General features: G+C 41.2%; 1 protein-coding gene and 1 long non-coding RNA gene across 2 annotated transcripts in view; both read left to right on the top strand.

Annotated features, from left to right (window-relative positions):
• The window catches only part of acap3a (ArfGAP with coiled-coil, ankyrin repeat and PH domains 3a), a 328,671-nt gene continuing 301,221 nt past the window's right edge, over window positions 1–27,450 (top strand). Inside the window, exon 1 of the mRNA XM_087980463.1 lies at window positions 1–519. Coding sequence (XP_087836589.1) covers window positions 431–519 — 89 coding nt within the window. The 5' untranslated portion in view covers window positions 1–430. The remainder of the gene's footprint in view (window positions 520–27,450) is intronic.
• On the top strand, window positions 17,713–22,690 carry LOC148139779 (uncharacterized). Its single transcript, XR_015753459.1, has 2 exons — window positions 17,713–18,050; window positions 20,576–22,690. It is a non-coding gene; the product is annotated as an uncharacterized LOC148139779 (long non-coding RNA).

Here is a 27,450-nt window from a genome sequence, read left to right as displayed (position 1 = left end):
ACATCTTTTGGCCATCGTAGATCATCTAATTCTTTGTCTCCAATTATTTCATCCTGCATGTTTCCCTATTCATTCCATTTCGCCTCTTTTACTTGATCCAGGATATATATATATTTTAAAAATATATACGTACGTCTATTTTCACTGATCGGCCAACGACGCCCCCGCGCCTTTATCAAAGATGGCCGCCCCCATAGCCGTCACAGAGCCGCCGGGCGTGTCTTGGCCATCAGCTGATTGACAGCTCCCAGAGGCAGGGCGTCGGGCTTGCAGCTCCTCTTGTCCCCGAGCATACAGAGAGAGAGCAGGAGAATGGATCGTTGGCTCCGGGGTTCACTGCACACCATTCCTACCATTTTGGACTAAATCAAGTCCGGTCGCAGGCACATCCTCGCGTTCGGTTTCTCAGACCAGGCGATGAGCAGACTAAATGAAGGGTGAATGCCAAACTAGAGAGAAAGAGACCATCAAAATGACAGTGGATTTTGAAGAGTGTGTGAAAGATTCCCCTCGGTTCAGGTAAGGAGTGTTTAATCATTGGACAGGGATTATGTTTCTCTCTAGGTTCATTGATTCTGAGTGGATGCTTGGCTTCCAGATTACAGTGTTATTATGTATAAATGATGAATACAAATGTTCCAGCCGGTACATTTGAAATGTGTATGTCTGCCAAACCCAGTATTTAATCATTTGTGTGATTGCAAAGAAACTGTATGAATATATAAGGCACAATGCGCGAGGCTTCTCCGTGCTTGCATTGCATTCCTGGTCAAACAGGCAGCTGAGTTTAAATAACGTCTGTCGCCGTTTCATATTTCAGTCCATTAATTGTATGCAGTTTGTGAGCGGTGGGAGAAAGGTACTGATGGCAGTGCACAAGTGTTGGGCAATTGTTCTGGGACAGGAGCTTTCTTACCAAAGTATGGGGACAGTGATAGTGATGCATGGTCTGGCGGGACTAAATCTGAGCTGGGACAGGGTCCCACCAGAATAGGATGCCAGGAACGCAGAAAGAAATTTGTAATGACTCATTTTGAAATGTCCCCCTTCTCATTTTGAACCGTCTCCTTTCTTGCAAAAACGCAGCGTGCAGTTTCTTACCAGAACCTGGTGTGTAATGCTCTGCAATTTCAGCGGGAATGAATCTATTTAATATGTTGAATATCAGTGAGCCCCCAGCGCCCCTCTTTTGTGCGATGATGATATTGGTGGTGTCGAAGGACACCTTCATTATGATGACTGGCCTATAATAAATACAATGAAGTAATGGAAATGCCCTGTCACTGGGCTTGTAGCATTTCTGCTGTCAGTTCTGTCAGTGTAGTAATTACATTGAGGGGAGAGGCGCCATTTCTCGTTTTATTAAAATCCCAGCCGCACATCATTTCCCGGGTATTTCCCGGTGATTTTGCTTTCTTGTGATTAGATCTGTACTCATTTTTCAACTAATTCCCGGAGAAATGATGTGACACCTGATGAGGAATTGCAGTAGCCTCGAGATCAGGACAGAAACTGAGAAACGGTCCTGAATCCTGTTTCTGTAAAACTGCCAGATGAGGATAAAGGCAGCTTGGAATAATGGACACTATTGCGACGCTCGGTCCTGTTCTGTGCGTTATGATGTGTTGCTTATTGTATTTGGTTTAAGTTTTGAACGTTATCCCTTAGTTTCAAGATTTTTAAAAATAATTACAATCATTCGTCGAGATGCATCCATTATGTGCAACATATATTGGACAAGCCTTCCTAAGAGCTGTGCATAATCTGTGAAGGTTAAAACAGAGTGGGAGGAATTGGGTTCTCTGGCTATTTGCCAGTTCCGTGGACTCTTGGCTTTTATATGCTGACTCCGCAAACTCTCCCCTAGGCACAAGTCAGGAATGTGATGGAATATTCTCCACTTGAATGAGTGCAGCTCCAGCAACACTTGAGAAGCTTGACGCCATCCAAGACAAAGCAGCCTGTTTGACTGTTGACCCATCCGACCACTTTTAGCATTCACCCCCTTCACCATCAACACAGATGGACAGTGGCTGCAATGTATACCACCTACAAGGTGCCCTGCAATAATTCATCAAAGCTCCTTCAACAACACCTTCCAAACTTGCACACTCTGCCATCCAGAAGGTCAGGAGCTTCAGATACAAAACAACAACACCTACAAGTTCCTTCCCAGTTGCATGTCATCCTGCCTTGGCACTAATATATATATATATTTCACCATTCCTGAATCAAAGTCCTCAAACTCCCTTCCTAACAACACTATGGGTGTTCTTACTACCCCAGAAGATGCAGCAGTTCAAAAAAGTGGCACACTTCTAAGAGCGATTTGGAATAGGCATTAAATGCTGGTCAGTGACACCCACAACCCAATAAATAATAAAGAAACACTGTGCTCACAAATGACCGCGCACACCACAAATGAGCCACACACCAGAAACATCCTCATATATGATGTGAACAAATGCTGTGTAAATCTTTCCATTAATTTAAAAATAAGAACAGAATATATGATTAGAAGTTGAGGATGGAATTGTGTCGGCATGCCCTGGTTCAAATATCTCTTCCACTGTAACTGCTCCTGTATCTGGTGTGTCCCAGACAGAATAGGCCTTTTTCTGCACTGGATCATTCCAGTTTTATAATTGATCTGGGCTTACCATTTACAACATTGCAGGAGATTAGTATAGAAGAGTTGAAAATAGAAAAATGGTATCAAATTCTGTACTAGCGATGTTAAATGAATGGACGTGTGAGCAGCAGATTCAGGAGGTGTAAAGAGGTCAACAGAAAGGCCATATGAATACCAGTTGCACCTCGGTGTATAAAATGTGTATAAATTGAATAGTACATTTTGAGAGAGAATATGAAGTGAAATCATTAAATAAAACCTAATTGCAAGATTATTTATTTATTTAGCAGATGTACATTTCTGGAGCCAAGCAGTTGCCTATTTGTTGAGTTTTTAAGGCAGTAAAATCCTTCAGTGGAAGAATGAAGAGAGTCACGGATACCTATGGATAGCCCTTTAAAGGTGGAAGTACAGTCAGCAAGCAGATGGGAGTCTGAGTTCTGTATGCAGATTGGAATTTGAACAATTGTTGCTTGGCTACATTTGGAAAATTACATGTAATTCAGGCTATCTGAAGACAAGAAAGATATATAGAATCATAGAAAGGATAAAGTGAAGATTTTCTAGCATGATACCAAATTGTGAGGTTGTAGTTATGAAGAACAGTTAAAACGTTTGGTATCTTTCCACAAGAACAGAGAAGGAGACATTTTCAAAATTCAAACTGACCCTTTCACTTGCTAGCAAGTTGATAACAAGAAGGTGTAGATTGAGGAGTATTGCTAGGGGAACTAATTGAGGAAGTTGGACATTTTTTTTAAGAGGGTAATTGGATAATGGAATTTTTTTTTACCAGAGCAGCCTTTAAAGCAAAGACTATAATGCAATTGAAAAGAGAATTTGAAAATCAATGTAAAAGGATACAGGGAAGAAACCGGGAATCAAATTAGAATAGACAGGTCCAGTTTTTCTGTTTGTTCTTGGAACATATGAGCATGAACCATCTGAGTTTCAAGCTCATCTTTTTTGCTCTGAGGGCCCAGTGCTGGCCCTTCATTTTGAGACAATTACTTGTTAGCCTTGACCAAATGACAGCATTCTCGCCTATGACTTGTGGGGATGCAGTGGCCTAGTAGTATTATTGCTAGATTGTTAACTCAGAAACTTAACTAATATTCTGCCATGGCAGATGGTGGAATTTGAATTGAATAAAGAATCTAGTGTTAAAGATCTAACGATGTTGGCAAAAAACATCTAGTTCACGAATGTCCTTCACGGAAGGAAATCTGCCATCCTTATTCAGTCTGGCCTAGTGAGCCTCCAGATCCACAGCAAGATAGTTGACTTTTAACTGCCCTCATGCAATTAGGGTTGGACAATAAATGCTGGCCTAGCCAGATCCATCAACATCCTATGACTGAACCTAAAATAAAAAGGAAGGGGTCTCAAACACAAAAATAGAAGTTGCTTAAAAAAAAGCCAGCAGGTCTGGCAGCATCTGAGAAGAGAAATCAGAATTAATGTTTCAAGTCCAGTGACCCTTCGTCAGAACTGATAGTAGAGAGGGGCAGAACTTCTTCAAGGTGTACATACCCAGAAGCGATGTGGCAGTGAGTTAAATATTAAATAAAATCCACACAAACTGTAAATCAGAAACAAAAACAAGAAAGGGGACTCAAGCTGCACTTCAGGACTTCGGCATATAATTTTGGGCTAACATTTTAGTGGACTATTGAGGGAGTCCAGCATTGTGTACCTCCTGGAACCATGTAAAACCATGTAAAAACCATATTTTTTATATGAGGAACATTGTATGAATGAAAGTTATCTTTATGCTGGGTAATTTTGACTATTGACTTAAACAGCTTGCGAAAAATTTCTCTCATCTAACCAGGGTTAAGCCTGTGAAACCTTATTTGTACAAATTCGGGATGCATTGCACCAAATTTGAAGTTCTGGACAATTTCAACATCTGATGATAAGATTGCACAACTTGCCAACACAAGGAATAGTTGAGATGGATAGTGCAGATGGATTTAAAGGGAAGATGGAAAGCACCATATCAGAAAAAAGGAATTGAAGCTCCTACTGATAGGGTTAAATAAAATAAGGTGGGAAGATGGTTGTATGGAACGTCAACCACAGCACAGCCCAGTTGGGCCAAAAAGCATGTTTCTGTGCTGTGCTGACCATGTAAATTTGATGTACTTTTAAAATCTTGAGTGGTGTGCATGATCACATATAGCTTTCATTGCTGGAAATCCCTGAAGGGACAAGTATTGAATTTTAATGCATTAATGTCAGTTTATTAACCCCCTCTCCATTGTATTTCATTTCCTGAAGGATATGCTGTCTTAGATGGGTCCTGTGCATATTTCAGATCAGGGAACTTCCATCCACTCTGTGGAAATCCATCCCCTCAAAGCATACTGGGAAGAAGACAGAAAGACACAAACAACATCAGGGAGTTTAAAGTGATTAAAGATGGTCACAAAGTTCAGAACATTCCTATGTTCAGCAACTGAGCTTACTTTTGTCATGTGCTGCTAGATCACAATATTAGGCCTGATGTGTTTGTCATGAGTTTTCAGTTTTTGGACAAGTTTCCCATGCAGACTAACTAGTATGGCATGAAAGGATGCTTTGTGTATGTGTGTGCATGATCGCATGTCTATATTTGAGCCTGAATGATGTTTGTAAGTTCTTGACTACAAGGGATGATATTTATTTAAATAGCAGAAGCAATATTTGAACTTGAGTTTTCAGTTTACCTTCAAAGCAAAACATTGACACTTCTATCATGACTATGTGTAGAATTTTAGAATTTACAGTGTTTTCAATGATAGGATCAGTTTTCTTGCACTTAAGCATTTTGCTAGTGATTTACATATTTATATAATCGAGGTGCATCAGCCAGGCAGATCCAAAACTATTCTCATTAAGATGCAAGTAGCTTAGCAACAGTGAAGAACCTAATCTGATAATCAGTAACAAAAATGATCTTATCCAAAATCGTACTTAAATTTGGGTAAAGTATAACATTTTGCCTTCTTTGCTTATCTTGGTTGTTAAACACAAAGCTAAAGTAGAGGTAGTAATAATGGAGCACTGTTGTCTGCTTGAGTCTTGCAAATTCTTTTTTAAACTTTTTAATGAAAAACTAATCCTGTGGTACCATTTACATTGCTTTCTATATGGTGGTCTTTGAGAGAAATCTGACAGGTAAAATTCCTGAAAGTCCCTGTCTGACAAGATGTGATCCACACCTTTAACACAGCATATATCACCAAAAACTGTCATTAAAAAGTTGATTTCTTTTTAGATTTACTTTCTAAGGTCTGTTGAAAAAATGCTTTCAGGAGAGAGCTGTTGTAATTCTGCAGTAACTGTGTGTAATGTCACTAAATTTATTGGTATCCACACAGAGATGTTTCATTGTGGTTATACGTTTTTTATATGATATTCTCTAATTGTTCCCATTACCAGAGCTTCAGACCTGTGTTGGTATAGCTCAAAGTCAAAGATTATGTTTAGAAGGCTACATAAGAATATTTTATTTTCAAATAAAGAACAGAATTTATACAGAGCCTTTCACAACCTTAACATGTCCCATAATTTACAACCAATAAAGTAATTTTGAAGGTGGTTACTGTTGTATGTAGAAAATGCAGCAGCCAATTAGTGGACAGCAAGCACCTACACACAGCAATGTGTTAAATGAGGAGATAATCTGCCCTCTCTGATGTTAATTACAAAATAAATATTGGCCCAGGTCTAATGACTGTGCCAGGGGATCTATTTTGTCCACCTGAGTAGGAAGACAAGATTTTTGCTTAAACTTTTTAACTTAAGAAATGGCATCTCTGGCAGTGCAGCATTCGTTCAAATCTGAACTGAAGAGCCATCCTAGATTTTGTGTAGAAGCCTCTCGACTGGGAATTAACCCATGAACCTCTTAAGATGTGAGAGTATCCCATTTGACAGCCAATGGCTCCAAATGTACCACTCAAATCCATTGACTGCCTGTCTATTCTCAATTATCTTTCATTTACAAAATGCAGATCATTAATTATTATGGGATTAAGTGTTAGGGATGAGGTGTGATTACCCTTGTGTTTTCAAGCAACCCTTTGTTTTTGGATACCTTGGCTGCCATTTACGCAGCTTAAAGGAGAACAAATACAAACCAGAATATGATCCAGATTTCCTGTGCCTCCTTGACACATGAACCTGCCTCAACAACATGCTGAGGCTATTACTCCCTTTGGAAATGTCAAACTTGCAGATCCATTCCATTTTGAAGAGCATTGTTTTAAGAACGAGCATATGGTTTCAAACACTAAGACTTACCTTTAGCGGTTGTAAGGTTGTAATTCAACTATGGGATGTTTCACTTGGGCTCACTTGCACAAGATAGTTGCCTGTGCTTAATCATTTGTGGAGTCAAAACAGAATCCACGTATGGGCACATCTGCAGTCACTCACAGAGCACCCAGATGGTAAGTGAAATCAGGGAAATGCCACTATTTCAAGGCCTGGCATAAGAAGCCCTAATAACAGAGATATTCCAATAAGGAATAAACCAATACAACTTTGATCTTGCTTGAGAAGTGGAATTATGTTAAGATTTAAATAAGTTATCACGAGTTTTCTGATCCAGGCAGAAACATTAATTATGGTACATTCAGATCCTTAACAAGGCATATCTTCCTCCACCCTCACTGCTTTGACTTCACACAAGGGATTGAATCCAAATGAATGTATAACACAGTTCATTTACTATCTTTTTTTGAAATTCATTTTTGCCAATTAGGAGATCATGGTTGGTGACAGTTTTTTTTTCACAGTACTCACACCAGTATCATTCAGCGTCTAAATTCTATCCATGGGGGAATCTCATGTTGACATTTTCCCATTCTTGAAAATGGCAAAAGATGTGATGAGATAGTAAATAATTAGATGAAAGAGAATTGGTGACATACTTTCCCCTTTCTCCACTCTTGACTAAGTCCCAGGCAAGAAGGGATGGGTGATGTTTGCACATTCTCCATGTGTCTCCATGGGTTTTCTCTGGGTGCTTTGGTTTCCTTCCACAGTCTAAAGATGTACAGGTTAGGTGGATTGGCCAGGCTAAATTGTCCATTGTGTCCAGGAATAAGTATGTTAAGTGGATTAGCCAAAGGAAATGCAGTGTTACAGAGATATGGGAGGGAGTGGGTCTGGGTGGGATGCTCTTTGGAGGGTCAGTGTGGATTCGATAGGCTCAATGACCTGCTTTCACACTGTAGGGATTCTATGAAGGCACTGGTGACACAAATGGGAAACCAGGGCAACCTGCCTTCTGGGAGAGTTAATCTTGGGGCAGTTGGAGACAAGGGAGAGGCCTCAGAAAGCTCTGGCCTTGTGTTTGAACCAGTCCTTTCACTGTGGCCCTCACCCTGTGACAAGAAGAAAACAAACACTTTATTGTAGCTGGATCTCCTGAGGAGGTTTTGACTCCTCCTGTTGGCTTCTGAGTAGCCACAGGTTTCTGGTGACCCAGGACACTGATGTTGAGGTGTGCAATGGATGGAGAAACTCTTCAAATCGCTACCTGCCAGCTCTTAGTGAGCTGTTTGTGTGAGTTAGCTTGAATGATCTTGGTAGTGGGATGGTGTGTCAGTCACCATCTAACATGGCAGCTCTCACTGTAAGTCACAAAATGATGGTTCACATCCGTAGTGACTGCATTATTCCATTCTTGGCTTTCAAATTATGCCCTATGTCTCTTAAGTTCGTTGAAATCAATAGCCTGAAAGATTGCTCCGTGTTAATTGATCACAGAATAGTAATCAGCTTTTTTTTTTGTCATGATCATTTCAAATATATAATAACTCATATGGAGGTGATCATAAAAACAGAAACAAAATGAGTTTGTTAGTTTAAAAATAACTTTTCTCACAAGATCTAATGGTTAATAGAGCCAAATAGTAATGAGTGCAATTTTCTGATATCAAGACCAAACTGGGGAACATCATTTGCATATAACTATTGAAAGATTGTCAAAAACATGTGCTACGACAGTTCTACAAAGAAATCAGTTACAAAACACTGTCATCCTTTCAAATATCTATCAAACATTTAATACTGATCAGATGTACAGCTCTGAAGAGACTCCCTGCAATTGCACACAACCACTTGATGAAGGAGCAGCGCTCCGAAAGCTAGTGCTTCCAATTAAACCTGTTGGACTATAACCTGGTGTTGTGTGATTTTTAACTTTGTACACCCTAGTCCAACACCTGCATCTCCATTTCATGACTACCCAGAGAGCTTCTTTGTGATGACGGTAGAGAAATAAATACTTCACCAGGACCCCAGGAAAATTCCTAAACTCTTTTTGTTTTAAACAATACTGTGGGATCTTTTTATGTCCTCTTGAGAGGGCTGATAGTTTAATAACTCATTGAAAAGACTGTAGTTCCAGTTATGCAGTACTGCATCAGCACTGAAGTATCAGCATGGAGCAAGGCAAGAACCCCTAATCTCCTGACTCATGAATGAGAGTGCTACCAGTGAGTGAAGGGCACTCTAGGACATGAGATTGCAAGCCTTAGCAATAACCTCATGGGTTCCTCTTTGTCCATTCCCCCCCATGGAATTTCCCACTTTCTTCTCAATGGACTTCAAGAAACTCCTGCTGTCTGGGACATCCTGATACATCTTGATTCTTGATTCCTTTTTAAAGCTCAAAATCAAGCAAAGTTGCTAACCTTAAAGCTAATCACAAGACACAGAAAACAGCTGCAGTTTCAGGAACTGTCCCCAGGAGTGTCAGCAGTGTCGGTCTGATCAGTTTCAGACTTGAGTTTGTCTCTTTCTACCTGACTGAAGATTCCTTTTGCTTTAATAGGCCATTCAAGCAGCAGAGCAAACTGGTGTCAATGCATCAACTCTTACATATTTTGTTTGCAATACTCATTTTGTTCAGACCTTCTTCGCTTGTGTATAAAAGCTGAGGATTTTCAGGTAAATGTTGATGACAACAGCAAACAAACTTTAAAGTCACTGCCATGTCCTACATGTTGATTTTTAAAATCACTGACGTTCATGACTAGATTTGACTAAAACTCCATATCGGTCAAACCATATCTGGCAGGGTTGACTTTAGATGTAAAAGTAAGCAATTGTGAAGAGGTCCCTGGAACCAATCACTTAATTTAGAGCGAAGCAATATAATGACATTGAAAGTATGTACTCAATATTGCTGAAGTATTTTTTTGTTCTTGTTTGGGATGTGAGTGAAGCTGGTAAGGCTAGTATTTGTTGCTCATCCCTAGTTACCCTTGAACTGATTGGCTGTCTACTACATTTTTTCAGAGGATAGTTGAGAATCATCTTTATTGCTGTGGGTCTAGAGTTATATTTGATCAGACCAGGTAAGGGCAGCAATTTCTTCCTTTAAAGGATATCAGGTATTAGCTAAAGGACATAGAATTGGATGAGTTTGTTTGTGGCAATTGTAGTGGTTACATGGTTCCATTTTAACTAGCTTTTAATACCAGATTTTACTATATTCAAATCTCACCATATGCCATTGTGGGATTCAAACACATGACTTTAGAACATTAGCCTGGGCTCCTAGATTAGAAGTCCAGTGACATATGCACGATATCACTGCCTTTCCACAGTTGGCAAATAATTGGATCTGTCATCACGTTTTCATTAAAGATGCCCCTTCATTGCTTTTATCCTTTCTTGGGTTATGGAAGAGAGTTACATTGATGTCTACAATCAGCGTGGTGTTTACTATGCAGAAACATTTAATACTCTGTGTCATAGTTGATGATGCAACCCTCTATTCCTGTTCACTGTCCTGTCCTCAGTTCATTAAGTGATGATTTCCATAATCCAGTTGCCCTGTTTCTGCTCTGTCTCAACAGTAATCCTTAATGAAAGTCAAGATTAGTGCCCCCATAGCAGAGGCCAGCAAGCTAAATGTCAACTGCTTATAGCTGGTCTTCAAGAGCTTTCTCTTGGGGTTATCAGCAGAGTGATTAAATCAAATTTAGATCAAAAACTTCTGATTCATTTAAAAATCCAGTTTATACAGGCAGCAGGATGGCTCAGTGGTTAGCACTGCTGTTTACAGTGCCAGGAACCCAGGTTTGATTCCAGCCTTGGGTGACAGTCTGTGTGGAGTTTGCACATTCTCCGCGTGTTTGCTTAGGTTTCCTCTGGCTGCTCCAATTTCCTCCCACGGTCTGAAGATGTGCAGGTTAGATGAATTGACCATGTTAAATTGTCCATAGTGTTCTGGGATGTATAGGTTAGGTGCATTAGTCGGGGGAAATGTAGGGTAATGGGTCTTGGTGGGATACTTTTCGAAGAATTCTTGACTGCAGACTGGAAAATGGACAGACACCCGCACCAATCAACCAAACCGCCCCGTGGCCCAATATTTCAACTCCCCCTCCCACTCTGCCGAGGACATGGAGGTCCTGGGCCTCCTTCACCGCCGCTCCCTCACCACCAGAAGCCTGGAGGAAGAACGCCTCATCTTCCGCCTCGGAACACTTCAACCCCAGGGCATCAATGTGGACTTCAACAGCTTCCTCATTTCCCCTTCCCCCACCTCTTCCAAGTTTCAAACTTCTAGCTCCGCACTGTCCCCTTGACTTGTCCGGACTTGTCCGACCTGCCTATCTCCTTTTCCACCTATCCACTCCACCCTCTCCTCCCTGACCTATCACCTTCATCTCCTCCCCCACTCACCTATTGTACTCTATGCTACTTTCTCCCCACCCCCACCCTCCTCTATCTTATCTCTCCACGCTTCAGGCTCTCTGCCTTTATTCCTGATGAAGGGCTTTTGCCCGAAACGTCGATTTTGCTGCTCGTCGAATGCTGCCTGAATTGCTGTGTTCTTCCAGCACCACTGATCCAGAATTCACTGTAGGTTGCTGATCCATGCCATTGTCCACCTGTATGTAGACTGGGTGGAATGTCTCATGACTCTTCAAGGTTATGCCTTCATTGTCTCTGCGGTGAACAGTGCAAGCCATATTCCATCAGACACTCGGACACAATACATTTCACCTGGGAAGTGGCAGACTGTAGAGACTACATAGAACATAGAAGAATACAGCGCAGTACAGGCCCTTCGGCCCTCGATGTTGCGCCGATCCAAGCCCACCTAACCTACACTAGCCCACTATCCTCCATATACCTATCCAATGCCCGCTTAAATGCCCATAATGAGGGAGAGTCCACCACTGCTACTGGCAGGGCATTCCACGAACTCACGACTCGCTGAGTAAAGAACCTACCCCTAACATCTGTCCTATACCTACCCCCCCTTAATTTAAAGCTATGCCCCCTTGTAATAGCTGACTCCATACGTGGAAAAAGATTCTCACTGTCGACCCTATCTAAACCCCTAATCATCTTGTACACCTCTATCAAGTCACCCCTAAACCTTCTTTTCTCCAATGAAAACAACCCCAAGTGCCTCAGCCTTTCCTCATACGATCTTTCTACCATACCAGGCAACATCCTGGTAAACCTCCTCTGCACCCGGTCCAGTGCCTCCACATCCTTCCTATAGTATGGCGACCAAAACTGCACACAATACTCCAGATGCGGCCGCACCAGAGTCTTATAAAACTGCAACATGACCTCAGTACTCCGGAACTCAATTCCTCTACCAATAAAAGCTAGTATGCCATATGCCTTCTTCACCGCACTATTTACCTGGGTGGCAACTTTCAAAGATCTGTGTACATGGACACCAAGATCCCTCTGCTCATCCACACTACCAAGTATCCGACCGTTAGCCCAGTACCCCATCTTTTTGTTACTCTTACCAAAGTGAATCACCTCACACTTAGCTACATTGAACTCCATTTGCCACCTTTCTGCCCAGTTCTGCAGCTTATCTATATCCCACTGTAACCTGCCACGTCCTTCCTCACTGTCTACAACTCCTCCGACTTTCGTATCATCTGCAAACTTGCTCACCCAACCTTCTAACCCCTCCTCCAGGTCATTTATAAAAATGACAAACAGCAATGGTCCCAAAACAGATCCTTGCGGAACACCGCTAGTGACGGCACTCCAAGATGAACCTTTGCCATCAACTACTACCCTCTGTCTTCTTCCGGCCAGCCAACTCCTAATCCAAACCTCCAACTCCCCCTCAATGCCATACCTCCGTATTTTTTGAAGTAGCCTACCATGGGGAACCTTATCAAATGCCTTACTAAAATCCATATACACCACATCTACCGCTTTCCCCTCGTCCACCTCCTTAGTCACCTTCTCAAAGAATTCAATAAGGTTTGTGAGGCACGACCTGCCCTTCACAAAACCATGCTGACTATCCTTGATCACATTATTCCTATCCAGATGTTCATAAATCCTATCCCTTACAATTCTCTCTAAGACTTTGCCCACAACAGAAGTGAGACTCACCGGCCTATAGTTACTAGGGTTATCCCTACTCCCCTTCTTGAACAAGGGAACTACATTTGCTAGCCTCCAATCTTCTGGCACTTCTCCTGTAGACAACGAGGACATAAAAATCAAGGCCAATGGCTCTGCAATCTCCTCCCTTGCTTCCCAGAGAATCCTAGGATAAATGCCATCAGGCTCAGGGGACTTATCTATTTTCACCCTTTCCAGAATTTCCAACACCTCTTCTCTACATACCTCAAAGCCATCCATTCTACTTAATTGTGACTCAGTATTCACATTGACAATAATGTCCTGTTCCTGAGTGAATACTGACGAAAAGTATTCATTCAGTGTCTCCTCAATCTCTTCAGCCTCCACACGCAACTTCCCACTACTATCCTTGACTGGACCTATTCCTACCCTAGTCATTCTTTTATTCCTGACATACCTATAGAAAGCCTTAGGGTTTTCCCTAATCCTATCAACTAAGGACCTTTCATGTCCCCTCCTTGCTGCTCTTAGCTCTCTCTTCAGGTCCTTCCTGGCTTCCTTATAACTCTCAATAGCCCCAATTGAACCTTCACGCCTCATCTTTACATAGGCCGCCCTCTTCCATTTAACAAGGGATTCCAATTCCTTATTAAACCACGGCTCCCTAACACGACCCTTTCCTCCCTGCCTGACGGGTACATACTTATCAAGGACACTCAATAGTTGCTCCTTGAACAAGCTCCACATATCAATTACGCCCTTGCCTTGAAGCTTACTTTTCCAAGCCACACATCCTAAGTCATGCCTCACCGCATCATAATTTCCCTGCCCCCAGCTATAACTCTTGCCCTGTAGTGCACACTTATCCCTCTCCATCACGAGAGTAAAAGTCACCGAATTGTGGTCACTGTCCCCAAAGTGCTCACCTACCTCTAATTCTAGCACCTGGCCTGGTTCATTACCCAGAACCAAATCCAGTATGGCCTCACCTCTTGTTGGCCTGTCTACATATTGTGTCAGGAAACCCTCCTGCACACATTGGACAAACACTGACCCATCTAACGAACTTGAGCTATAGCTTTCCCAGTCAATATCAGGAAAGTTAAAGTCTCCCATAACAACCACCCTATTACTTTCACTCTTCTCTTGAATCATCCTCGCAATCCTTTCTTCTACATTTCTCGGAGTATTAGGAGGCCTGTAAAAAACTCCTAACAGGGTGACCTCACCTTTCCTATTCCTAACCTCAGCCCAAACTACCTCAGATGGCTAGTCTTCATCCATCGTCCTTTCCACAGCTGTAATACTATCTTTGACAAGCAATGCCACACCTCCCCCTCTTTTACTCCCACCTCTGACCCTACTAAAACATTTAAACCCTGGGACCTGCAACAGCCAATCCTGTCCCTGTTCTACCCATGTCTCCGTAATAGCCACAACATCGAAGTCCCAGGTACCAACCCACGCTGCAAGTTCACCTACCTTATTTCGTATACTTCTTGCATTGAAGTATACACACTTCAAGCCACTTTCCTGTTTACAGGCATCCTCCTTTGAAATTGATGCCATGTTCCTAACCTCCCTACACTCCAGGTCCTGCACCCTAAAGCTACAGTCTGGGTTCCCATGCCCCTGCAGAGTTAGTTTAAACCCCCCCCCCAAGAGCACTAGCAAACCTCCCACCAAGGATACTGGTGCCCCTCAGGTTCAGGTGCAGACCATCCTGTTTATAGAGGTCCCACCTTCCCCAGAAAGAATCCCAGTTATCCAAATACCGGAATCCCTCCCTCCTGCACCATCCCTGTAGCCACGCATTTAACTGTTCTCTCTCCCTATTCCTCGACTCTCTATCACGTGGCACGGGTAACAAACCAGAGACAACAACTCTGTTCGTTCTAACTTTGAGCTTCCAACCTAGCTCCCTGAAAGCCTGCCTAACATCCTCAGCGCTCCTCCTACCTATGTCATTGGTGCCAATGTGGACCACGACTTCGGGCTGCTCCCCCTCCCCCTTAAGGACCCGGAAAACATGATCAGAGACATCACGTACCCTTGCACCTGGGAGGCAACATACCAAACGTGAGTCTCTCTCGTTCCCACAAAACCGCCTATCTGTGCCCTGAACTATCGAGTCCCCAATTACTATTGCTCTGCTCTTCTCCACCCTTCCCTTCTGAGTAACGGGGACAGACTCCATGCCAGAGGCCTGAGCCCCATTACTTACCCCTGGTAAGTCCCCCCCCCCACAAGTATCCAAAACTGTTAACACTCAGCCTGTTCCAGGTGGCCTTGTACACACAGCTGTGTGTTTTAGCCCAAGTACATGCAATCAACCTCCCTTACAACTTAATTTCCTTCTCCTCCAAGAAAAAACACAAAAAGAATTCAGCAAATTAATTTTTATATCTAAATTATGAGTCAAAAGATTAAGGAATATTCACTTTCAAAAATTAAGCCAAATTAACAAGTGCAGAAAAACACCCAACAATTTCAAGTCCAGTTCTCAAAGATAAAGTCCATAATAGATGACACTGCTGAGAACCCTTTCAGTGCCTGACCAATCATGCCTATTAAATTGCTGAGGTAGGGGCTATGATATTTCCCATTGGGAAATTGGAGAATTGCACTGGATTAGCTTGTTATTATTGTTGACTGGAATATTTAACTTAAAACAGTGTAATCTTGTTGACGAGCAATGTAATAAATCACAAGGAATGGACAAAAAGGTTCTCTATCTAATGTTTTATAGAACTAACGGAATGTTCCAAACAGAAACAGGCCATTCATCCCAACCAGTTCATACTGCTGTTAATGGGCCATGTGAGTTCTTCCCAGCCTTCCTCAACTTAAATAAAAAACAAGCTGCTGGAGAAACTCAGTAGGTCTGGCAGCATCTGTGGAGAGAGAACCAGTCAATGTTTCGGGTCCATCTTACCCTGCTATTTCCTTCCCTTTTATGTACTTATCCCCGTAAATGCATCTCTACTAATTGTCCCAATTACTCAATGCCCCATCATATTCCCCACACTCTGCATTATTTGGGCAAAGAAGTTTCTTCTGAATTGCCAATTTAGATTTCTTAGTGACTGTCTTTAAAAAGATGGCCTTGAGCTTAGCACTTCTCAAACAGAAATACTCTCTTGGTTTTTGTCTCCAGTTTCACATTCTTTGCCATTTAGACTGATCCTGCTATCTTCGAAACATGTCTTAAAGTTCTTGAACTAAACAGGGATTTCGATGGCAAGCTGCCCACTGCATTATTAGCTTTGACAACGGGTCAGTTAGACTCAACGTCAGCTCTTTTCTCTCCTTACAGGTGCTGCCAGACCTGCTGAGATTTTCCAGCATTTTCTGTTTTGGTTTCAGATTCCAGAATCCGCAGTAATTTGCTTTTATCCACTACATTATTAGCTTTTGTGACAATTCCATTTTACCAACTGGCTTTTAATCTGAAGAACCTCAGGAAAAGCTTCATATAGGATTTTGTTCCCCTGTTTCTATGTCTGGTGTATGGAGCATTTCTGATCAACTGATCTGCATTACTTCATGATAATCCCCACAGGCATGGGTTGTTCCCAAATCTGTGAGGTAATATTAAATTCTGACATTTCTCTGCCTTGGGAAATGATCAGGGAGGGTCTTCCATGAAATCCTTCCAGTGTGTCCGGGCTCGCCCATTAACTTTCTCTTGTTCTGTGCTTTTAATTCTGTAGCTGGCTCTGCACCAGTACAGGCCTCCTTCCAACTTGCTGGAAGAGGAGAAACTTGAGTTGTGAGACTTTTCCATGACCCTAGCATTGCTATTTTATGATCAGCCAGCAACAGACACTACTAAGGGAGTGTTAAATTTGTTGCACCCTTTCCTTCAGTGTAGAATACTTAAAGTCGCAGTTTCAACAACAACCTATTTAGCATTGTTCATGTAATAAAGCAGTTGTTGAATTTAGGTTGGCCTGAAGCCTCCTCAGTGAGGAGGAAGCTCTTAATGGAAAACAAAAATCCTGAGTTTGTGGTGACAGGGCATCAACTAGGCAAGTGATAAACCCTCAGGGAATTTTAATAATTTTGAGTCATAGAGTCAAACAGCATGGAAACAGATTTTTCGGTCCAACCAGTCCACGTCAACCATGTTCCCAAACTAAAGTAGTCCCACCTCCCTGTGTTTAGACCATATCCCTTCAAGCCTTTCCGATTTGTGAATGTCATCGCTGCATGATAGAGGTCTGTACACTATTGACTGCTCTCTTGCCTTGGATTGTGTTGTAATGCCTCCACAGTTGAATTGTCTGGCTCCGTGAGGAAATAATGTCTACCTGGGTGGTATACCCAGGCACAGCTCATGCAGCTGTGACACAATATGAGGCAACTTCAGAAGAGGAGGAAGAAACTTTTTATTTTTTTAAAATAAAAAAGTTATGTTAACTATATTCATTAAGGACAATCTGCGAATGATTAGCAGGTAAGAGAGGCCAGAGAATCAAAAAGAAACCTCATTCTGACAGTTTTGTAATACACAGGAGACCCTGCTTTTTTGACGCCCATGTTTGGTTCCCAGCCTTGTCAACATATCACTGCAGCTCTGATTTTTACCAGGCGTTTCTATTCTGACTTTGCGCAAGTTTTAAGATCAGCGTCATGGCCGGGCTTAGCTTATTGTACAAGCTAACATTGGGGGAGAGGGTGGAGCGGGCGGGGGTGTGTGGGCAGCCTTTGATATCCATGACTGGCAGAAAGTTTCATGCAGCTCATTAGTCGTGGGTAAATCGGATAACACTGTTCAGAAACACGGGTGGAATAAGATTTTACTGTGCCCAGCAATTATTAATGCATTGAAACAATTACTGCAACATCATCAGCTGAATTGCGTCAATGTTCTAGTCAGTGAGCCAGAATAGGATTTGTTGTGCAAAAACATTTTGTTTTAAATATACTGATGATCTGTTAAACAGTACAAACAAGCCACAATTAGCAAATGTCCTGTGGAGTTCCTCACATCGCCTCATGCTAAAAGTGTTATCAAGGAATAAAAAATAGAAAATGCTGGAGAAAAACAGTAAGTCTAGCATTTGTGTTGGGAGCAACAGAAGTAACGATTCAAGTCGGATGTAACACTTTTTCAGAACCCTTTAGCATTTTCTGTTTTTATTTCAGGTTTCTAGCATTTTGTTTTGCTTTTAATCGAGTGTTATCAAAGACACTGCTTGACTGCAGCGGATTAAGTTTTTTCTGGAACACTTTTGTTTAGATGGAGAGCAGGAATGCTGGGATCCAAGGCAATTGGTTGGAAGATCATGGTTCTGGGAATGTTGAGATAGAATTTAGATTCCTTGAACAAGGGAATGTGGGAACATGCGGAGACAAATTTTTGTGCATGACATAGGCGGCTACATTTAAAAGTTTTTTTTGTGAACTGTTGAGAGAAACTACTGGGATTTCGGCAGGCGTACAGGTTGTGAATAATTCTGGAAACGGGAGGCCAAGGTTTGAGTTGGGCAGGTTGGGGTCAGCAGAACCTGGAGGTAGTGGAAGGGTTGAGTTATAGCAGTTTAACTGAACAGAGACTCCAGAAATAAGGTCCAGCCTGTGCTAAGTACCATCTGTCAGTCTGGATAATCCTCTGCCCGACTTGCCTTTAGCTCTTTTTTTTTCTTAACATTGCTGGGGTTTTTTTTGCCCTTCACAAAACAACTCCTGGTTTTTTTTTTATTTAAACCCCACACTACCGCCTAACTGCGGTAGTACTTATTTTTTCCCCAGCACCCATGGTGTGTGTGCGTGCGGGTGTGAGACACAATGAAAGACACAAGGTGTACGAATCTTTATTCAATTTTCACCACCAGGAAGATTGGAAAACACCCGAGTGTCCAGTGACAAGCACTGCCCTTTCTTTAGCTCTTTACTGTGCATTGAGGCACTCCCTCCCAACCTCCATGCACTGGATTTCTCCATTGGTGGAAGATTCCAATGTAATATTCTGAGTGAAAGCAATCAGGTCATAGGTTCGTTTGCCGAGCTGCTATAGTTTTCTGTAGTCGTCTCACTAGGTGACACAGTTAGTGCGTCTTCCATAAAGGGTTGGTGGTCTACGACCTCATCCACAATCCGAGCTATAAATCTTTTCAAAAACTCAAAAGCAGTAAGCTTACCATACTATTATGAATTTGATGAATCTTTGGGTCAGTGGTTAGCACTGCTGCCTCACAGCACAAGGAACCCAGCTTTGATTCCACCCTTGGGCGACTGTCTGTGTGGGGTTGCATACACTCCCCTTGTCTGCGTTGGGGTTCTGTGGTTTCCTCCCATAATCCAAAATTGTGCAGGTTAGGTGGATTGTCCCATAGTGTCCAGGGATTTACAGCTTGGGAAATGCGGGGTGAAAGAGCTCGGGTAAGGGGTGGATACAGACTCGATCGGCTGAATGGCCTGTTTCCACACTGTAGGGATTCTATAAAGGAAATTTGCATAAATAAACAAAACGTTATTTGAAATTTTCAACTGTTTTAAGTTTAGTAGCTTCTTGTGCTATAACATTTTAAAAATCCTTATCTCACAGGCACACTTCTTCCAATTTTCTTGGAGATTTAAAATGAATAATATTTGAGAACAGTGCAGTATTGTCACTAAGTTTATGCAGTATGTTCACACCAACACATAGTAGGAAATGTCCACAGTGGACCAATATGTTTTGTCTGAAAATCTTAGTGCATAATATCAAACTTTCTCCAACTCTTGATGACTATGACTATTGACTGACTTGTTACAATCAGTCACCATTACACAGTGGGAAATGCTTCTGCCTGGTATGATATGCAGTACAAATGACAAGTTCTATGATTGTAATGGATGCATTTCTTCCATTTACTCTGATGAGAAGATTACACTCCAATAAAAGTTGAGTGACAACACTGACCTTTGTGTCTCAAACTAATCCTGAGTCTTGATTGATGTACAAGTTTTGAGCCTGGGTACATTATGAAATTAATGGGGAAAGGATATTGTTGGAAAGATACAAAGATATTTTTCTGGACTTTTTGCTTTGTGTTTGAAATACAATCTCTATATTGTAAACGTCTAAGAGGAGGACTGTGATTAATTTTGTTTAATGGAAAGGTTATCTTAATACTGCATTTTTTTGAGAGGTGCTGTCTGTCTGAATATGCAATAGTATACTCAGTCAAAGTGTGTTTGTTTCAAGCAGAGGAATCCTAACTTCCTGTACTGCTGTAGCTTTCAAGCTTCTTGCATGTCTGTACAATATCACAACCTTTTAAGTCTCCCTGCTTTGGTTTCAGAGTCTATTCAAACCAAACAGTGGCTGGTTAGAAAAACTTGGATTTACAACAGTAAATCACTGAAATATTATTGATGGGGTTAAAACACAAAAGATAAAGTTTATGTGTAGTTGATTTACACAAAACAGCTAGGACAGAGAAAATATTAATGTACAAATGATAGAGCAATGTGATTACTTTTTCATGTTCATTTAATATAAACATGCATTTTCTTTCCCTGCCCCTCTCATTTTCTTCTCTCTTTCCTCACATTCACTGACACAATGTGTTTGTTTGTTTGGATTAGGTCCAAGTGGCTAATGCTGTGTACCTTTACGAACACAGTGAGTGAGTGAAAGGGCAGGAGACTCAGCAGCAGACTGTGGAATCAGATCCTCTACTTCTCTGATATATCTTATTCCTCATTTTTTGTTAGCAGATAGTGATCTGCAGTGGGAGCCAGGGCTGAATTTTGCTCCTCCTCAGAGATTGTTGACAGTTTCCTTTAACAAAGTAATTTCTCTCAATATTTTGGATCGTTTATTAGTTGTATGAACAATGTGTCACTCAAATCCAGAACTGTATTGAACCTGAATTTGTGATCTTTATAATTAATTTTTCTGATTTCATGAGTATATTTTATGAATACATGTTCATGTTGTATATTTGACTGTATGGGAGTGCATTGTTTATGAATTACTTTCAAAGTGCAGTCCGTGTTTAAATGTCAGTAAATATTGCAGCCCATTCATACACAGTTCCCTGCCAAAAAACCAAATCCAAAGCAAACAATATTGATAGTTTTGTTGAAGAGACATCTTAGCCAAGACCTTTGTTCGTGTTTGAGAAGTGGCATTGAATGGTCACATTTGTGCCAACAGGCAGGCTGGACACAGACACCAGATGTGCTAGACGGTGAGTTGGACAATGTAGTAGCTCCAGTTTAAGTATAAGTCAAAATAATGTGTTCATGTTCTAAGGCTGGTTTTGAACATAGCACTTTCAGACTCCAAGGTGAGAGTCCTACTAACTAAGCCAGATTGACTCTTGAAGGAAACATTTCTGTTGGAATGGTGATCCTGGGTAACAGATGCGAGGACCCCTGGGTGAGGTTGGTGCCTATGGAAGCATTTCATTGGAAAGAAAACAGGGAAGGTGTGATCTGCACTTGGGATGATCTCCAAAAGAAGACTCCAATGTGTAAGATTGAACAACTATGGGTAAAATGCTGATGCATGCCACATTGAACTTCAGGATGCCTGATCTTTCTGTAACTCTGCTTGTGGTCACTCTGCTCCATGTCAAGGGAAAAGCCTCACAAAAACTTAAACTTAAAAGACTGAGACACCTTTATTTGGTGAGACTGGATGATATGCATGGTCATGTAAGTACAAGTGGCACAAACTGAGAATCCCTTTAAAACAAAGTGAACACTCAAACAGTCAATGTGGCTGACCAACGATGCCATTCCCAGAAAGGTTCCTCTAACACAAATTAGGCTTCTCCCAGTCTACCTTATCAATGTATTTCCCCAACACACAATGTTAGGAACTTCCCTCCGATGCAGTTAAATCGCAGGCATTTCTCTGTGTGGCATTGATGTGTGCACAGTTTATAAAACAGTTACCCTGCTGACCCATGGTAGCAAGATAAACAAATACATTTTAACAGACTGAATGTTTGTTATAAATGGAGATTGGTTAGACTAATACTTTCCTGCTATTTGGCATGATTTAATGGCACCATTAGTCACATGGATTTGTTCACAACTTTGAAAATCACATTCAAATGTCCTCCTCCACAACATGCACAAGCTTTTAGAATAAGTGAATCATGCGGTGACATAACATATTTTCTGGCAGTGATTGTGTAACTTTGAGTTTATGCACCTTAAGGCAAAACAAGCCTCCTATAGCTTGTATGCACCGTTGGAGTGTCTGGTATTGCCTGTATCTCCATGATGACATATTGGAGAATGCCTAGTAGGCTTCTTCGCCATCATCTCCCAAGGCCAAAAGCAAGAACAGAGGGTGATTTGAGCTTACCACCACTTGGAAGGGAATCTGCAAGTCACACATCTGAATTAAGAATACTCTGCTGTTCCTTCATTAATATTGGATCAATGTGCTGGAACTCCCTCTCTAACAACACTGCAAACCACAGCAATTCCAGAGATGTCTCAGTACCACTTTCTCAAGCACAGTGAAGGATGTTCAAGAACCAATGACCATAAACAAACTGAAATCTCTGGGGAAGTGGTTGAATAACATACACAATATAGCCAAATGTTTCTGGTGAAACGAGACCGCCTCCCACTCTTCTGAAGGAGTTAATCACTGGTCTGTTGAATGCTGGTTGATCTCTTCTCACACTGAAAAATCACCCATAACTGTAAAATAATAATAATAAAAAGAACAAATTATGTTTTGTGATTGCACCCTTTGTGCTGAGGAAGAGGATTTCCCAAAATTTAGGCTGATACGTAAATGCAGTGCTGAGGGAGCACTGTCTTACATCTCACTGGTTGTGAGATCTTGCTTTGCACAAATTGGTTGCTTTGTTTGGCTAAATAACAAGGACAATATGCCAAATAAAAGTAATTGGCTGGGAAATGTAAATGCCTCTTTTCAGTTTTACCAAGATTACTGGTGATTTGTTTTTGAAGTAGTCCCACAGTGACATTTTACTGTTTCATCAAGCTTCATTCTCATGAGTGAATATTTTGAACTGTTAATGCTTTCAGATTTGTAGACAAAGTCACAACAGCATGTACCACCATTCCTTTCAATTTGTGTCTTAGAAAACCACATAACGTTCACCTGACATCTACTGGTCATTTTGTTTCCATTGATATTGCTATCACTGGTGCATCTTGAATATTTTTGCCTCTGCCTGAAGATTTGGAATCTGAAACTAGGTCCTGAATTTCTGTTGAGGATGTTCTGATTTGGGAAGTGTGGAGGTCAGAGGGGTGAGCCTTTTCAAATAAATCCATGGAATTACCTGTCATATATAGATTGAATGTACCCATCCCACTCCCCTGCACTCACTTACTGACATTGGTTGCCATTCGATATCTTGATTTTAAAATTTGCATTTTTTTTTTCAAGTCTCTCGTGGTCTCACCTCTTCCTAGTTCCGTATCCTCTCCTGCCCTGCAACACTCTCACCACTACTCTAATCCTGGCCTCTTGTGCATCCTCAATTGTAATCACTCCATCATTAATGGTCATGCCTTCAGGAGCCTAAGCTTCAAGATCTGGACTTCCTTCCTTAGCCATGGCCATCTCTCAACCTCACTTAGCTTCTTCAAAGTGCCTGTTAAACCCAACTCTTTTCGTTATCCAACCTAATATCCCCTCTGTGCCTTGGTGTCAGGCCTTGCTTTACAATGCTACTGTGAAATGCATTGTATCAAAAAGGCTATTTAAATATAACTTGTTGCAATAGTAGATATTTTATGACTCTATAGTGTTAGGAGCTTGAAAGTCAATTAGACCCTTTTGAGCCTGTCCCTTCTGTTTCTTTTTCCCTTACTTACATCTTCGCACCTCTTCAAAAATCCAGCGTTGTCTTCCCAACTCAAGCTCTATAGGAACACTTCACAGAAGTCAGTGGAATAATAAGTGAGAGCAGGAAGCTGAGAAGATTCTTTTCTGCTTTTCTGCTGAGGATCCACGTTGAAACATTCTGGAACTGTTCGCAACATGCGTGCATGTATTCACTCCATGGGAATTAAGGGATACCTTCCATGATGGTGGAACAACGTTCATCATTACTGCTCAGACACAGACACAGAGGATTTCTCTGATAGTTTTTTTGCATAACCACGTCTGAACCATTTTCAACAGGAGCTGAGCTGAAACTCCGACAAGCGGAATTCAGGTTATTGTGAAATCTTGCTGCAGCAGATTGCCAAGGATATTTTGTCATCGTTATTTTAGCAACATCCCTTTTTGGAATGGGTACTTTGCTGAAGTACTCGCCTTCTGTAACTGTCATGTTCTAATTTATAAGAGAGTCTTAAAAATCACGTTTTTCCTCTTTTGTCTATGAGGACATCTAATCTACGAGTCATTAAACCTCTGGGGACTGGGAAGGTGGAGTAGAGCTAACAAGTCCCCACACATGACATTCAAATCTTCTCCTGTTTGCAGAAGTCAATCAGATATTGAGCCCTCATCTGCAATCATAAAATGGTTGCACTTGTTAAACTGGATGTGATTTCACTGCTTGAGCTTGCATAAACCCAACACTCTGAACATCTGACATCAAAGAAAAACAGACTTGCATTTATATAGTGCCTTTCATGACCACCTGATGCTTTGAAGCCTCTTCAGCCAAATAAATATTTTCTGTCATGTCACAATGTAGGATATACTTAGGAACATGAGGATATAAGAAATAAGAGTGAGAGTAGGCCTTCAGCCTGTCAAGCCCACTCCCTTATTCAGTAAGATCATGACTGATCTGATTATGACCTTAACCCCACTTCCCTTTCTGCTAGACAACAGTGCTAACCACTGAGCCACCATGCCGCCCTCAAGCTCATTAAGAATTTGAACCCAGGACCTCTCTGGACTTCTTGGGAATAAAAGTTCTATAAATATGCTTCAGCGTCTACCCTGTCCACAACCTCAGAATCTTGTACTGTTATTTTTCAATAGAATCACCTCTCATTCTTCTAAACTCTGAACACAACAGCCATTTTGTGCACAAGTAAACACCTACAAACATTATCATGATAACAATCGACTAATCTGCTTTTGTGATATTGAATGTTGATTAAATATTGACCAGGACATTGAGGATAAATCCCCATCCTTCAGTGAAACAGTACCAGGGGTATTTTACATCCAACTGAGAAGGTTGGACGTGGTCCTCCATTTAATGCCTTAACCAAAAGATAACCCCCTCAAACATGTAAGAGTACCTCAGTACTGCATACAATATCAGCCTTGATTTTTGTACTGGAGCTCAGGAGTGGGGCTTGAACACAGAAGGCAAAACAGAAAGTGCTGGAGAATTCCAGCAGGTCTGGAGTCATCTGTGGAAAGAGAATCCAAGTTAACATTTTGTTTTAAAATTACTTGAACCCTGACATTCAGAGGTAGATTGCTACCAACTAAGCCACAATACTGCAGTACAAAGAACAAATGGTCAAAGTGTTCCATTAATAATTGCCTTCAAAGCTGGAGCGTGCCTTGAACAGGAATGGGGGATTAGGTCTTCATTGCAACACTCGGCTACTGTATGAAGTAAGGACATGTCCCTGACCCTGCTGTGCTATAAACCTTGACCCCTGTTCAATAAACCAGTGCTGAGTCCCACACTAATGTCAGTGAGGATTTCTGATACAAAATCCTGGACAAAGATGTCACAATGAAATGAATGAAGTCATAGGTAACAAGTCAGGCACTGTTAATATATGTTAGGGGTTTCCTGTAAATCTGTTGAAGTGAGTCAGAGGATACACAGTTTTAGAACAACAATGGTGTTACACCTTAAAGCAGACACTGCATTATTACCATTTCCATTTAAAGTAAGAGTGTGGGACAAGAGGGATGTAAGTAAAGTACATTGAAAGAAAAATCCAGGACTGGTACGAGGGAGCAATCCTTCCCCCAGGAATCAGAAGTTTAAATTGATAATGAGAAATGGCTTCAACTTTGAATGAAAAGGCAAAATCCTGAGTGATCAGTCAGTAGAGCTCACCATTGAAAGATTAAAAAAAAAGTTGTTCAAAACTCTTTTTGAAGATCCTTTTATATTATGATGCAATATTGGTATGCAATATGCACATATTATATTAAGATATTATATTATGATATTATATCATAAAGTTGATTTATAAACTTTTCCTCTGTGTGTTTTAATAGTACCATGGTGTGAAAGGGTTAAGGGCTAGAAATTTGTCTTGGGCCTTCATCTGAATGTGTGACATTGGATCACAAGACTATAAAATACTTGAATAAGCCAGCCACAACAGTTCTCTCTGGTAAATTCATACTCTGAGAAAAGAAGTTCCTTTTTGCCTCTGTCTTAAATATGCAATACCTTATTCTAAGATTATGCCTCTCATCTCAGACTCACCCACAAAGGGAAACAGCTCCTCTGCATCTGCTCTGTCAAGCCCCCTAAAAATCTTATGTTTCAATAAAGTCTCCTCCCATTCACCTAAACTCCACTAAGTACAAGCCGAATTTACTTAACTCTCCTCCATAATTCGGAATCAACCTTCCCTGGACTGCCTCCAATGCCAATTTAACTTGCCTTAGAGAAGGCAGCCAAAACTGTTCACAGTATTCCAGCTGTGATCTGACTAGTGCCTTATATGATTTTAGCAAGACTTCCCTATTTTTCCATTCCTTTTGAAATAATGACCAACATTTCATTTACCTTCCCTACTACCTCCTGAACTTGGATGTTAGGTTTTTGTGACTCATGCATTAGAACTCCAAATCTTTCTGTGCTACAGCTCTCTGCAGTCATTGTTCATTTAAATAATATTTAACTCTTCTATTCTTCCTGCCAAAGTGCATAAATTAACATTCACCTATGTTACATTGCATCTGCCAAGTTTTTTACCCACTCACTCTCTGTCTCTATCCCTCTGTAGACTCTGTCATGGTAACCAGTTGCATTCCCACCTATTTTTGCATCATCCACAACCACGGTGATAGTACATCGCTTCCATCATATTGTTATGGAAGTCATTCATATATATATATATATATATTGTCAATAATTGTGGCCCCAGCCTATGGCATTCCACTAGTTACAGATTGCCAACTTGAAATGCCTCCCTTATTCCAACTCTACATCTTCCATGAGTTAGCCAGTCCTTCACTGTTCATTATGCACAATGATTGCAATAAGAACTGAATATCAGACAATGTCAGAGAATGTTTAGAACGGGTTACTGATCTGAGACCACACTTTTCCTCACCTAAGGCAAACAACTTCTCCACAATCTCTCTTCAAGACAGTGGCTCATATCCTACTCACTGAATGCTCAGTGCTAGCAATATCCACAAGGTTGCATTCTTAGTGTTGCAGAATTTTCAGGCAGCTCAAATTGCAGATCTGAATCCTATCTTTCCTTGTGCTGTAATGGCCTTTTTAAGGTTGTTTTCTCGAGTGATTTGAAAACCAGCTGGACAATGCATTTTGACAGCTTGT

This window comes from Chiloscyllium plagiosum, unplaced genomic scaffold (assembly GCF_037043375.1).
Source record: "Chiloscyllium plagiosum isolate Xiang-an unplaced genomic scaffold, Cpla_swu_hap1 HiC_scaffold_37, whole genome shotgun sequence".
NCBI lineage: Eukaryota > Metazoa > Chordata > Chondrichthyes > Orectolobiformes > Hemiscylliidae > Chiloscyllium > Chiloscyllium plagiosum.
Note: the sequence above shows the minus strand (reverse complement) of the source record. Positions and strands in the feature narration are given on the sequence as shown.